At 42.8% G+C, this 15,649-nt stretch overlaps 1 protein-coding gene across 1 annotated transcript in view; it reads right to left on the reverse strand.

Moving 5' to 3' along the window:
* Positions 1-1,789: 1,789 nt before the first annotated feature.
* The window catches only part of PLCE1 (phospholipase C epsilon 1), a 253,712-nt gene continuing 239,852 nt past the window's right edge, over positions 1,790-15,649 (reverse strand). The window contains exons 27-32 of the mRNA XM_006755081.2: positions 14,494-14,622; positions 11,340-11,549; positions 8,614-8,772; positions 6,769-6,987; positions 6,270-6,472; positions 1,790-3,202 (exon numbers count right to left, since the gene is read on the reverse strand). Coding sequence (XP_006755144.1) covers positions 6,293-6,472; positions 6,769-6,987; positions 8,614-8,772; positions 11,340-11,549; positions 14,494-14,622 — 897 coding nt within the window. The 3' untranslated portion in view covers positions 1,790-3,202; positions 6,270-6,292. The remainder of the gene's footprint in view (positions 3,203-6,269; positions 6,473-6,768; positions 6,988-8,613; positions 8,773-11,339; positions 11,550-14,493; positions 14,623-15,649) is intronic.

Raw genomic sequence — 15,649 nt, forward strand, 5'->3', positions numbered from 1 at the left:
CCAGCCAGGAAAACTGCTCTTCCATTTGCCTGGGAACAGAGCTGTGCAGCTTTGTCTTAGCGTTAACTCAAGTTTACCAGACCAGAATGCAAGCTCCGACTGCTTTTCAGAATTGAGCAAGGAGAGGTCAACAGAAATGTTGGAGGGGGATGTACACATGTGATAGTAGGGGAGGTCCACTTTCATGAATGAGCCCCCAGTGTCTTGAGGCTTCTATGAAGGCAAAATCTGATGAAAAACAAGGTACCTGTAACTCACCTTTGTGAAGTCCAGACCCCATAGAAGGAAGCACCTGGAGAATCGTTATAAGTAACTGATACTTACTAAGGATGACATGAAAAGAGGTATTCCCTCAAGAGGACTCTTCCTGCCCCAAGTGCCACTTCCTACAGGATTTATGCAAATTTACCCTCAATTCCTTACCACCCTTGCATCATTTTATTTTTTGCAAAGCAACCAATTCCCAATGGTGACAGAGGAAGTTATTTCTCCCAGCATCATAGATCATAGTGGATTTCTACTCGAATCCTTTCTTGCCAGCTATAGATTTGCTTTAAAGTTGGTGCTACCTAACAGAGTGACTGTATTCATTCTCCTTTTGTTTTTAGGGAAGCAACTTCAAATATTTCTTCCTCAAATAAACCCAGCTTGCGTATTTAGATTCTTTTCCGTATCAGCTTTACTGACACAAGTTTGTACTGAAATTTTTGGTAGTCTGGGAAGTATGATGTGGTAATGGGTATAGTCTGTGTGGCTATTGTAGATGCATTCTACATAATAGGATAGTTTCACTTGGTATACTAATATAGCTGTATAATTCAGATAAGCCATCAATAAAAATTTCATGTTTTTGGCAAACACCAGGTAGGTGCTGGTTAGTTTTAATAGTAGAGGAGACCTTTTAGATTTTTTTAAAAAGATGTTTTTATTGATTTTTAGAGAGAGGAAGGAAGAGGTAGAGAAACATCCATATGAAAGAGAAACAATCTGCCTCCTGCACGCCCCCTACTGGGGATTGAGCCCACAACCTGGAATTAAACCAGTGACCTCTCGGTGCACAGGATGACATTCAACCAAAGGAGCCACACCAGCCAGGCGACCTTTTACATTTTTGAACAATGTGCTTTCCTAAAATCCCAAAGACTCAATACAATAGAGTATGTGCTTTTACCTCAAAATGGAATGAACACCAAGTTGAATTGCGGCACAGGCCATAAGCCGGTTCACTCACTGGCTGAAACCCATGCTCAGTCTCATGGTGTGTCGGATTTTGTGCTACAGCCAAATCAACTACGTTAAAGGTTGTGGGCTGGGGTGGGGTGGAGATAAAGAGAGTCAAGGCCAAATAGGAAACCTAGGGAGCCTAGTTTGCTTCTCATTTTATTACTCTGCCGTTTTACTCAACTCTAGCCCGTGAGGCCAGTAACTCAGTTTTCAATACATGGTAAGCCAAACGAGAGGGGAAAAAAATGCCTATTAATTTATAGAAGCTTGATAAAGTATTTCTGGAATATTTTAAAAAATGGGACAGCGTTGTGCATTTGTCATAGACTGATTATGTGACTTAAAAAGAAACCTGTAGCTCTGCGCAAAAGACATCAAATTGCAACAGCCTGAATTCTGCTGACCAGCCGACGAGGTTCTGCTGGTGTGAAGGCTGAGTCAGAACAGCCAATAACGTGAAAGCTGTGCAGTATATTTTTAATACTTCTGTTTCTAGAATATGTGAAGGATTTGAGGTTGTTTGATTCTTTTTCATAACTGGTTAAAAAAAATTCTCAAAGCAAAGTTTAGGGTTTTTAGTGTGTTTTATAATTTGAAGAAAAATGTCAAATTTTAGTATCAATAGAAAGATAAAATTTGGATTTTACTTTAGAGGAACACACATTTCAAAAGTTGTAATTTGCTCCACACCAAGAATAAGCAACCTTTACATTTACATGATAGTTTTATACAGCAAGATTTTAAAAATAATTTACATTAAGAGACAAGTATGACTTGGGTCAATAGATCTTCAGTTAATCAGAAAGGAAAATGAAGCTTTTTAAACATGAAATTCTGGACTACTTCAGGTATTCAGAGCATACATTTTCTCTTTAGGAGGATTGTCTTCAAATAGTGAGATAGATTCACTAATATTTCTAATCCATAAGCAATATCAAGAAAGCTATGTATAATAAATATGTAAGTACAGTGTCAGTACAAACCTTACAAAATAAATAAATTTAAACACCAACTCAATCTACTTTTGCTTTAAAAAATGGTTAGGTTTCTTCATAAGATGTCACAACTCAGTAGATATTAAATTACACATCATTCTAAATAAATTCTGTGAAAACCAAAAGTGGAATAATTTGTGAATATACAAGCAATAAACTTTAAAAAAAACCCCAACATCATTCTATATGTAAAAAGCAATCCTAAAGAAGAGTACATTATGGTACAAAATATGGAAACTAAATTGAATCCCTCTTTAATGAATCTTATAGGACATATTTACATTTGCAGTGCCCCCAAGCTTCCAATTCTCAGTCATAAAATGCATGACTAAACTAGCTTGCTTGTTTTCAGACCCCTTGTTCCCAGTTTTCCAAGTTCAGCAAACTATGGCCTGGGGCCAAATCCAGCCTGCCACCTGTTTATGGCTCCTGAATAGTTTTTACACTTTTAAGTGATCGAGTAAAGACAAAAGAGGACATTTGTGACATATGAAATTATATGGAATTCATTTGAGTGTCTAAATAGTATTACTGGAGCCCAGCCACCCTCATTCGTGGATGTATTGCCTACGGCTGCTTTTGCACTATTTCAGCCACGCTAAGTTGTTGCAACAGAGACCATATGGCCCATAAAGCTCAACATATTTAGTATCTGGCCCTTTGCAGGTACAGTTTGCTGACTCCTGTTCTAAGTCAGTTATTGCAAGCTTAGTCATGCTTCTTTTCTTTTTTTCCCCTTTTTAACAACTGTTGACATTTATAAAAGGACAATCTCCTGGGCTTCTTTGCTTCATTCATCAGGAAAATGGTTGGTAGCCCTGGGCCATTTCGCTTGTCCTCCGTGTGGACCTCACATCGTGTGTGATGAAAGCTTCGGCCCAGAAATCATCAGTTTCCAGTTTAAGTTGAATGAAAGCAAGGAAAATACGTATTTTTCCACCACGCTCATTCTTGACTTTAACTTCTTGCCAAAAGGTCTTCACCTGTGAAGTTGTATCCACAGGCTAGTTAGTATATTGTGAACGGAGGAGCAGAAGCATTTACAGTGCAGCAAGCGTGTAGTGTTCAACAGAAACGCACAGCTCTGGTGGCTGCGTGTGGGGGACAGGCTACATCTGACACACTCAGTGTTATAACACGATGTCCCCAGGAGGTGGACCGTGAGGGCTTTTCTGTCCCAGAACACCACATTCTTCTCAAAGGTTTTTCTTTCTTTCTTTTTTTTTAAATCACAAACTGTTCAACTTTTTTTAAAAGGTGGAATTCCTTCAACAATGGTATTTATTCGGATAAGAGTAGGTAAATACTTGTTTAAAAATTCTCAGAATATTTATTAAGGGGGAACTCTTGACACTTGAGAGGGGAAAATTTTAGAACAAACATGAAATATGTCAGCAGAATGCATTGAAAATACGAAGCTTGTTTTCTGATGAGAACAGACAGAAAGGCCCTTCCTTTTTCCAAGTGCTCTTGCTTGGAGCACCATTCATAAAGGAGCTCATGACGTGGAATACAGATTCCCAGAGGTGCACCGATGGCAGGTTTTAAAGAGAAGCTTCCCCAAGTTCAAGTAAAGCTGCAGTCAACTGAATGATTCTGAATGTCTGCTGAAAACTGAGCCCAAAGACATTTATCTAAACCCCCACCCTCCCTACTCTCCTCAAATAGGAGCAATCAGTAATGCTCATTATAGCAAGCACATCATTTTTTTTAAATCCTCACCTGAGAATATTTTTTGATTGATATTTAGAGACAGTGGAAGAGAAAGGGAAAGACAGAGAGAAATATCGATGTGAAACACATTGATTGGTTGCCTCCTGCCCACACCCCGACCAGGGCCTGGGCCGGGGATGAGCCTGCAACTGAGGTACCTATCCTTGACCAGAATTGAACCTGGGACCCCTTGGTCCACAGGCTGGGGCTCTATCCACTGAGCCAAACCTGCTAGGATACAAGCACATCATTTAAAAAATATATATATTTTTTATTGATTTCAGAGAGGAAGGGAGAGGGAGAGAGAGATAGAGACATCAATGATGAGAGAGAATCATTGATCCACCAAGCATGTCATTTTTAAGTCAAATTTCTAGTGGAGTTGTATTCTTAGGTACTTAATGTAATCTTGCAGCATGAGGGCTCTTTATGTGCAGAGTGTAATTTAGCTGTATTGTTACGGAGGTTATAATAGAGAGGTATGTATAACATCACACCTATGATTTATTTGTTGCTAACTTCTTGATATACAGAAAACAGTATAAAAATTTTATTGATTGATTTTTAGAGAGAGAGAGAGGAAGGGAAGGAGGGAGATGGAGGGAGGGAGAGAGAGAGAGAGATTTTTTTTGTTCCACTTATTTATGCATTCACTGGTTGATTCTTGTGTGTGCCCTGACAAAGGATCGAACCCACAGCCTTGGTGCATCACGAGCAACCGGCCAGGGCCCAGTATTTTAAATTTCGATCTGTCCTTAGGGGCTGCTCAAAGACCCACGACCACAGTGAGTCACTTCCTAAAAGCTGGGGCGGTTCCACACCGGTGCTTTAATCCTAAAGCTCACTTGGCTTTTGGAGAAGGCGCTGGTTATGACAGAAAAGGAAGTGAGTCCGGAACTTTTAAACAATTGGGATGCCAACTGTATCTCAACAGGAAATGGGACAGCCCAGAGCTTTACTGTTCTGTGCACATCCGCCGTTTTCTGACGCTATGTGATACCGACGGCTGCCATCCTTTGGAGATTTCTTCCCAATGAGTCTCTGCTTAACTGAAACAATCCCGCCTCCCTGGGAATAGCGGGGTAGGCAGATATTCTGGAGGAAGAGGTTTCCTGTATTTGGCCTTGTCTGTGGTTTTGAAAGAGCTTTGTGAGTGGTATGAGGCACCAGTTATTGTAGGAGTTCGTCCCTGAATGTGAAAACGTGGGCTCTCTGTGTCAGGCTCTCTTTTGGGCTGTTACACATCAAAGTTGGCCTTGTCTAGAGAGGCCAACTGTGAGCGCCTATAGTTTAATATAAGAAGGTCCTGGTTGTGATGGAGACGGGCGAGGGAGCCCTGCGGTACAACCAGCAGCGCCTTCATGTGGTCTCTGGTGAATTTTAACTCTGAGAACCACAACCCAACAGGTGAACAGTGCGCTTTGACAATCCCTTCGGTTCATTAGGAAACTAAGTTAAAAGAAGAGATCTGTGTTTGGTTTCCTCATATGCTTCTTTTTTTAAAAAAATTCAGTTCCATATAAATAATTTATATGAAATGTACTCTGCATGTGAATACCACACAGGGAGCTGGCAACTGAGGGTGTAATTTAATGCTGTTGCAAGATGGAGCCTGTTACGTTATTTTGCTTTCTTTTTAATCATCACACCCCGAATGCCAGAGTTTAAGTTTTCAAATGAGGCAGAAGAAGTTGAGTTTGTTGAGGTCAAATCAAACCTCAATTAGAATAACATAAAACTAGACAGTCAAAAGAAGGAAAGCTGGATGACTCACAGCAGCCCTTCATGAGTGTTTGAGTGACCAATAATCAAAACAATTCTATGGCTGATGAAATATGGCTGATGTAGTTTGGGAAAACTGGTTGTCCTCTTAGATCCTTTGTTGAGTTCTATATAAAATAAGGTCTGCCCGGCTGGTATAGCTCAGTGGATTGAGTGTCATCCCATGGACCAAGAGGTCCCAGGTTTGATTCCTGGTCAGGGCACATGCCTGAGTTTCAGGCTCGATCCCCAGTAGGGGGCGTGCAGGAGGCAGCCAATCAATGTGTCTCATTGATGTTTCTATCTCCTCCCTTCCTCTCTGAAATCAATTTATATATATATATATTTTCTTTCTCTTTCTTTCTTTCTTTTTCTTTTTTATGTTTTAAAGGAGGTCTACAATGATAACTTCTGAAGGTACGTATATCTTCAGAGCCCTTTTCCTCTTGTGGTACCATTCCTCCCTCCTGCAGGGGACACCTCATTTGGAAAAGATAAAAGATACTGTACAAATTATGCCTTACAAAGTAGTGTAAGTGGGCCTCTGGTTCAGAATGGTGCAAAGACGTAGTGTACCTGGTTAAACATGCTGCCCATGGTCACTGTCGATAGTCCATCGTGTCGCTGCCACCCACAGGTCTCTCCTCTTTGTTTTGGACACTTTCCGAAACCAAGACCTGAGAAGGTGAGGTGAGTCCTCGGGGCTGTTTAGTTGACTTGGTGAACTTCTTGAATTCACTTGCAAAAGAAATGCCTTTTCTCTTGTCTTCTCGGGATGCCTATGAGAAGAAAGAACTCTCCATTGGTATTAAGTTAAAGCTGGCATCCTCAGTCAGGGAGCAGTATATCAGAAAGGGCCCCCTTCGCTTCCCCGTCTATGACTGAGGGCCTTCCCTCTCAGGATTGCTTAACCACAGAGGGGAACACATTTCCTGCAGTGAAAACAAAGCCAAACAATCTTCTCCCCGTAAATTTCTTGACTTTCTCCTAGATTTCACTATCTCTCAAATTTGATTACAAATTAGTTATGAATATCAAATAACTGGTGAGAGAGTAAAATAACCTTGAAGTTTACCTGCACCTGCTCCTTTAGCTTAAGGATGAATTTTCCTGCACCTTTCCACTTGCTTTGGGCTTGAAACACACACTCCTGATCCAAAAGGACCCGCTGGGAGGACTTGGGGGTAGAAGACTTCTTGTTGGCTGTGTCTTTCACCACCTCTTCCAAAAGTACGTAGTCGTTCGGGTTGGGGTTGCTCAGGATGCTGTAGGAGTACTTGGCTTTGCATAAGGTCTGAAAGATAAGTTACCATCAACTGGATAAAGACAGTGTCTCCAACTCCTGCATTCATTATAAATGAAACTCGAAGGTGGCACACAATCACAGGCTTTTAGAGATGATGGGGATCTTTCCGATCATGTTATCCTACTCCTCACTTTCCATCTGTATGGCTTATGACATGCTTTCCCACATTATGGTTTAGCTTCACAACACTCCATGTTTAGTCATTATTATCCCCCCTTTCAGATGAAGAGCTTATGCAGATTCCAGAGGATGAGAAGCAAAGAAGCAACAGAATAAATACTGGAAACAGATTGTGTGCATGAAACCAAAGCTCATAGACATGAAGGTCATGCGACAGTGAGGGACAGACCCCGACCCTCAGATGACTCCCTGTCCCACTGGACTGCCTCTTCACCACAGAATCTTGGATGTTAAAGCATTTTAGAACTTAGTTGGCCTCACTTCTCATTTCGTGCAAGATTATCTTTCATTTATGCATTTATTCAGTCATCAAATGTTTAGTGCCCTAACCGGTTTGACTCAGTGGATAGAGCATCGGCCTGTGAACTGAAAGGTCCCAGGTTCGATCCTGGTGAAGGGCATGTATCTTGGTTGCGGGCACATCCCCAGTGGGAGGTGTGCAGGAGGCAGCTGATTGATGTTTCTCTCTCATCGATGTTTCTGACTCTGTCCCTCTCTCTTCCTCTCTGTGGAAAACCAATAAAATATATTAAAAAAAATGTTTAGTGAGGGCCTACTATGTCCCAGATACTTTGGGAGCACAAAGGTCAACAAAAGAAGCTAAGTTCAAAGTCTATACCAACCAAATCACCATGCAATAATAGTGAGTAGCACTTAAATTGTGCTTACCATGTGCTAGACATTGTACAGTTTACATATATTACTGACTTAATCTTCACAACAACTCCATGAGCAAAATACTATTATGCTATCACTATGTTATCTAAGTGGTAACTTACCACATGGTAGTATGTGGGAGCCAAATGAAACAGGCTAGTAAAATCAGACATGGTGGGAGCTTTTATACAACAGAAATCAACAGATGCTACAAATCAGAGTGTCTTTTTTAAGCATACCACTGTAACTAACCCACAGATAGTTAAATAACTTGCCCAAGGTCTCAGAGCTAGTAAGAGGTAGAGCTGGGATTGGAACCTCAAGTCTTTTAACCCAGAGTCTGTGCCGTCCACCATTAACTATCCTACTTCTCAACGGTGTTTGATGAATGCAAACCATGATAAGGCTTTGAAGGAAGGAAATACAGTTTCTGAAACCATGGACACAGGGAAGCAGGACCTAGAAGTGGGAGAGGGTCAGAGTAGGCCTGCTTGCCCTCTGAAGATGGCCATTCGGTATTGGCTTAGGCATTTCTGGGACAATGAAATGACTATTCTGCAGAGCCACGTCCTACAACATTGTCACCAGTGCTTTACCCAGGGCCTGACTCATGCAGATACTAGGTAAGTTATCTGTTGAAGGAATAAACCATTATTTCCCACTTTCCCTTTGTAGGTCCCCACTGGTCTAGGAACTTCATTAATAGAATGGGCTGGCATCTGACTTGTCCCAATAATGTACACGGAGGACAGGACTGAGGTAAGGGAGGGCTCCCACCTGCTGAATGACGTCCTGTGCGGTGCTGACGCGCGGCGCTTTGATGACTGTCCGCGGCTGCTCTGGAGAAACGTCGTGCACTTGGACAAAGAAACTCTCCTCCTCCGAGCTCAAGATCACCTCCCTGTCATCTTGAACAATGCTTTTCTCTTCCAGGTTCTATATTAAAAGAGAAGAAAAGAGTGAGTAAATGGAGAGATGATGTAGAGTAAGGAAAGAAACAGCGAACAAAAAATGTGAAATGCATCTTGGTAATGTGGAAATAACTTCTTAGCTTCCTAGTTTATATGTTAGTTAATATTTCATAAATTATTCTAGAAGGACATACATGTCTTAGACAAATAAAGGACTGTTTCTGCTGATACAGACAGACTGATGAGGTCTGGCCCAGAACAAGCTAGTAGATCTGCTCCTATTAGCTGTGGATTATGAGCCCAATCAAAGTGTAGGTAAGTTTGTAAAAAGACAATATACCATTTTGCCAATTACCAAAAGCCAAATAAGAACACAGCAAATTACATTTAAGAGAAAGCCCCCCACCCCCAATCTCGCATAGAGCTTGAGCATTTAAGAAATGCCAGACATCTACAGTGTGAAGCGTGAAACTGACATTCAGCTTAAATGAACAAAATCCAGAGTGAAAGGTGGACATGATGGCTGGAGGTAAGTCACACTGAAATGAATATCGACACTTTGTAAAGTATACGATAGTCTAACAACTATGCTGCACACCTGAAAGGAATACAAAATAACATTGAAAGTAAACTGCAATTAAAAAATAAAATTTAAAAATATAATCAAATAAAAATTAGGATTTGGTCTCTTAAAAAAAAGAAACGAACATCAACAAAATACTAAATACTCATGATAATTAGTTATCAGGTTGATTGGCTTTTGGTGAATTGGCTTCCAGTGAATTTTACATATATAATTATATATATTACCTATATAGTTAGAGACATCTATAGTACAGAAACACAGAGATAAAAAGGCAAACTTTTCCCACTGTCACCCTTTTTCCTTCTCTCTCCCATCTCATTCTTCACAAAAAACACAAAAACTCTCTGTGGTTAGGTCATATGTTCTAAACATCTGCTATGGCTATATAGATGTGTTTTTGTATATGTGAATAGACAGGTACAAGGAAACCCTGGAATTATGTGAATTTAAATATAATATGATTGTCAAATGACTCCTGTTCTTTGTTAGTCCCACTAACAAAGAGGGTAGTTTACAGCTATCTTCTGCAGGGAGCGGCAGGGAGGGCAAGGCGAGGCAAAGCAAGTAAACAGTAGGCAACCCATCTCAGGGAGGGAGGATTTGGCAGGGAGTTCCTTGACCCCCAGCACTCTCCAACCCTAATCTCCTCAGACCAGGCCACTGAAATGGTGCTAACTGGCCAGAACCCAAGACCACTGTCATTATCCTGAAAGTTAAAATCAGCCACACAGGACCCAGAACTGTCTCCATGAATAGTAAAATCAAATGGGTAACTGCCACCAGATGGCGCCAAACTGTAGCCAGGACCAGAAAGGATTTGCCAACCACCCACACAGGCTTGCCCCAATCATTGCATTAATCTTGCAGTCATGGAATTTACATGACTGAAGTTTTTGGACTCCATTCATTCTATTAAGGACTGGCGGGGGAGAGTTAGGTCATATGACCTAACTACCTAAAATGAGATTGTATTTTACTACATACACTGTTCTACCATTCTTTTCCTCCACTTCAAAGATTACATTTTGTTAATTCCTAGAGATTTTGCTGCATGATATGTGATGGCATTGATTATGATATATCTACCAATTGGAGAATGGGGGTAGGTGGTACTTCACATGACATCTATATATATAAAAGGCTAATACGCAAAGTGTCCCCTTGGGAGTTCGACTGGGAGACCAGGAGTTTGATTGCTAGCTATGATGTGTGCTGACCACCAGGGGGCGGCACAAACAAAGGAAGGCCCCGGCTGGTAGTCGGAAGGAAGGCCCTGATTGACCCTAATTGCCAGCCAGGCCTAGGGACCCTACCTGTGCACGACTTTTGTGCACTGGGCAGGAAGTTACTGGGCTTCTATCGGTTTATTCAGAAAAAAAAAAAAAGGGCTTCATCAACAAACCCAACAGAAGCCAACCAGTCGAGTTGGTGCTGTGCTCTTTCCTTCTTGGGAGCTATCACGGGAGTATCAGTGAACATAACGATATTTCATAGGAGTTCTGATCAAAGCTGAGAAATTATTCTTACTTTATGTGAAGTTACAGAATATTTTTTTAAAAAAATACTGTTGTTTTAGTTATAAGTGCTGAGCCATTTATTAGCTACAACTTTAATAGGCACTAATAGGAACACAACCAACCCCAAAATGCACAACAATGGCTAGAGGCCTCGAATTACCCAGTCCTGTGACCCTCACGACAATGTCTTCTCACACATACAAATAAAACAGCCGACGAAACAGCTGATGACATGCATAAGGAATCCACTGAGTTCTTGCTCGCCTTGTTTTAGAAGGGATGACCTTTAGACTGAATTTCTGTAACTTAAGAGATAACATTCTGAAGATGTGCAAAAGAATAAAATCATTTCTCCACATACACTTCAGAAGAAGAATAGAAATCAAGTGGGAATTAGAAGAAATTCTGATTTTGAGGGAGTTGGCCAGTGGCGGGTGGTGAATTACACACAGAGCTGTTACTGTTTAGGCTGCACTCAGACACACTTACTTCCTGCTGGGTTTTTAAGACAATCCTGCCAACATAGCCCTCTTCTGGAAACCAGCTGCTTAAAATCTGCACGATCTCTTCCTCGGGACCAATGGCCCTCTGGAATGGCTGTTTTCTGCATTCATTCTTTTCTTTAGATATAAAATATTTTTCTTCCATCAAAAAGTAGTCTGCGGCAATAGGTTTGGTGTCTTGTTCAGTGGTCAGAATCTAAAGATAAAGCAAAGGCACATTTTGCAAAAACGGTAATTCAAAACAAGCCTGTTTTCATGGAGCCCAGGGAGCTTTGATGTGTAATTTATAAGCGAAACCTACTCTGGAGTGTTGCATAATTCTCTTTGGAAGGTCTACGAATTCTCTTAAGTCCAAAAATAATTGTTTATGTGCATTCTGGGCAACAACACGATGTACTCATCATCACCAGACAGCGTAACCGTTTTTCCCGCTTGCTGGAGTGAAAGCTCCTACCGAATGAAAAACTGTAGGTTTGTAAATCTACGAACTTACCTCTTTGTAATCTTGCAACACGGGGCCAAGAGGATAAGGAACCCAGTCCAGCTTTTACCGAGAACTATCTCTCCACCGTTGTTGACTCTATTCTGACCCAAGTTCCTGGTAATTCTCCTTCCAATGAAGTCTTAACTGTGGAGGCCCGTTTTCTTTGTTGGCTACTGACCCGGGCAGTCAAACAGCGTGACCGCGACAAGGCTGGGGAGCCAGGCAGACTGCGTCCAAGGCCCGCCTTCAATACCTACTGGCTGCGAGGTGTTGGGCAGGATAGTTAACCTGTTGGAGATTCAGTTCCCCCTCTATAAAGGGGGACAGGAAGAGTACTGAGGGGAAGCAGAATGTGCCTCCCCCAAACATGACTTTTGGGACACTGATCATTTTAGACTGGTTATTTTCAAGAAAAAAAAAAAAGGCTCAGAGAGACCCTTCAGCCTTCCCCCTTACTGCCTAAGAGAATGTAGACAGAGGATGTGCTCCAGGAGGGAGGTATCATCATAGATAACTACAGTTTATTATGCACTAAGTGATGGGGGAGCCCAGGAAGGCCCATGGATCCAAAGTCCTCCCTGTGTCCCATTGGTAAAGATGGCCCAGCAAACATTTCTCTAAAAAACTCTGGCTTTTCCATCCCATGTGGATTGCCCTCCTGCCCTCTGAAGTCCCAAACTTCAACCCGCCTTCTCCTTAGCTCACGATGGCATATAAACCTCACAGTCCCCTCTGTCCTCTGGTCTCATATTCTTATAGAAGCCCCGTGTGTACATACGTGATAGACTGGTTATTTTCTCCTGTTAATCAGTCTTATGTTAATTTGATTATAGGTCCAGCCAGGAGAACTTAGGAGGTGGGAGGAAAATTATTTTTCTGCTTCCACAGTACAACCTCTTCATTTTATGATTTGTTGTATGATCGAGACACTGTTTATAACGCAGAGCGTGGGCACAGTATGAGAACTCAATAGCCTTGAGCCATCACTGCACTTCCTCTCGCTGATGTGCCCTTTCACACTCACATCGTACAGGTTCCTGACGAAAGGCTAAAGGCAAAGTGGGTGCCAAGAGAAGGCTGCCACCATCTGGCCTGGTGAAGTCAACACCTTTCTCCTCAACACCGGTTGCTGCTGCGTCTCACTTGGAGGAAAAGAACGAACTGAGGATGGAGGGGGCAGGAGAGTCTCAGGAAGGCTGTTCCCTTCCCCTGAGCCCTTGGTTGGGAACAGGTTGCTCGGCTCTGGATTCCACGGGGGCAAGGCAACAACACGCAAGGCTCCTAGGAGCCGGGAGCAGTCCCTCCCCCCTCAATGCTGCTTTATATGGGGTGGCAACGAAGTAATGGGCTGCTTTCTATGGGTGATCCATGGAAAAGTCTCCTTGCTTTATAACTTCATATTTTATAGAGTCCTCCAAACCCCGACAGTGCTTTGAGATAGCAGACACTAAAGTTCATAGACTGATTGATTTAAAAAACAAAAATTCCCAAACAACCCCAACTTGGGAGTAGTTTCTGTTAGACAGTCTATGACATTTCACACGGGAGCTGTTTTCTCTGAGTCTAAGTCAATTATAAGATCTTGGGGGAAAGTGGGCCTGTCCGTAGAGACTACCCCTCAAAGGACAGAACTACTTATTAACACTTAGTATGTGTGGTTCATCAATGGGTTTTTAACCCCCAACCCTTCCATGATCGCAGGGGCAGTGCGTCATATGCCCTAACTGCAGAGGGGGCTCCACAGTTGGTCCCTCGGTCGCAGTTCCCCTCGGCCTACCTCCAAGGAGAAGAAGGGATTCTGAAATGGGCTAAGGATGAAATAGTCTGCAAGGATAGTAGGCTACTGTACCACACAGGAGTGGCAGTCCTAGTGAGAAGAGAGCAGGAATTGCACATGGGCCTGCCTTGCTCTTTTGAGGGGCTGCCACCCTCTCCGGATGCTGCTCTGTGTGTCTGGCTCTCTCCCTCTTACAAGTTCTCCTGGGGGGCATTGTCTCTGCCGGGAGAAGGCCACCAAGATCCCCAGGGGATCCAGGGCAGAAGCCCAGCACGAGGGGACTTAGGCCAGTTCTGCTATGGGGGTTGGGTTAACAGGCTCTCATCCTCTTGTTTTGGGACCTGCATGCTTCTTCGTACCACTAGAGGGGTATAACTTTAAAAGTCATGATCAAGTGCAGGGGGAGGGGGACAAGGTGGCTGATCAACATGCAAATGGAGGCCTGAGGCTGGAGGGGCAGAAGATGTCTTGGCCTATATGGTCCATCCTGATGCTCTAAGAATTTGACCCAACTCCTAGAATGACAAGCAACTTCATTCAGTTCGTGTGTAAATTCTGGTTGATTAGAAAGCTCTGCATTAAGAGGGACTATGAGGCCTGAATCTAGGCTCAGAGGGAAACAGTACACAAGGTTGGAGAGCCACTCATCCTGGTCTTTATCCTTCTAGAGCCCAGTGTTCTGCATGTGGCTGAAGAAGTCTTAGAAATTCTTCTCTACAGGTTAAGGTAGCTTGTTTAGAGGTACCGAGACCTCTCGGGTCACCTATAGGGTGGATCTCGAGGTTGGATATCACAAATAATCAAAAGGCAAATCTTCAACGTGGACTTTTGTATATTTGTGTGTATGTAGTCACACACACGCAGGCTCAGTGCACTTACTTGCTGGAGAAGTTGCTTTGCCTTGGTGCTTCCATTTATAGAGAAAACAGTGAAGGGCTCCGGACCTGGGACGCCATGCACCGTGACTCTGTGAGTCTGCAGACATTTTCTTTCTTCTGTACTAAACATCTGTCAAGGAAGATCACATGGTTTCTCATTCATTCTCATTTGGATGCAAATTCTAGGCTATATTCACCACTGAGGTGCTCATTCTCAGAGGTGTTTACAGGGACATGTCAATACAGAGCCATTCTAGCATCCCTCACACCCTGACCCATCGTTTTGTGGTTGAAGAAGCGAGGGTGTGTCTTCTTTAATAGTCTAGTGAGGATGTGTAGCAGCACACCACCAAACTATTAATTTATTTCACAAAACACTATCTCTTTCCATCATAAGTATGGAACTGATATCATCTAAAATGTACATTAGTCCTTATTTCTGAACTGACATCTAACAGTGTTATTGAGTTCCATCTCTCTTGAGGGCTCTAGACTAGAATTTTGGATGGTAAGATGATAAACAAAATATTCTAGTAAGTAAAGCACTTTCCTAAGTTCTGCGAGAGTCATTCGAGCAAATTACGGAACTGGAGGAGGGACTTGCAACTGTCATGTGAAATGTGGGTAGTGCTGCAGGACTGAGCCCTTAACTTGTAGGGTCTGATCTGACTCCAGGTAGATAGTGTCAGCATTGAACCAAAAGCCAGGTCAGCCAGCTGGTGCCGGGGAGCTGGAGAAGCAATGCTGGAAAAAACACGACACATTTGGTGTCAGAAGTATTGTGAGGAAAAATGGTTCTTTCATGGCACGCATGGCATCTGCAGCTCTGATAGGTACTGAGGGTGACCAACCTGGGATTGTGCAGGAAGCCCTGCCTTGCCTTCTGAAAGCATCTGGTTCTTGCTCTTAGGTGCCAGGCAGCCCAGTCCCTGGTTCCCAGTCCTCTGCACAAGGCAGGCAATGCCTCCCTCCACTTTGGCCAAAGTGCTGTTTTTAACCTTGGCCACACACTGAAGGGAAAAGGTGGAGAAGCTAGGGAAACAAGGTCAGAGACAGAGAGAGAAGAAACTAACGAGGGGAAGGAAATAGAAACGGATAAGAAAGCCCGGCTAAAGCGGCGGTGGTCGAGTCAGCGCCACCGTGAGCATAGAAGGTGC

This window comes from Myotis davidii, unplaced genomic scaffold, assembly GCF_000327345.1.
Source record: "Myotis davidii unplaced genomic scaffold, ASM32734v1 scaffold271, whole genome shotgun sequence".
NCBI lineage: Eukaryota > Metazoa > Chordata > Mammalia > Chiroptera > Vespertilionidae > Myotis > Myotis davidii.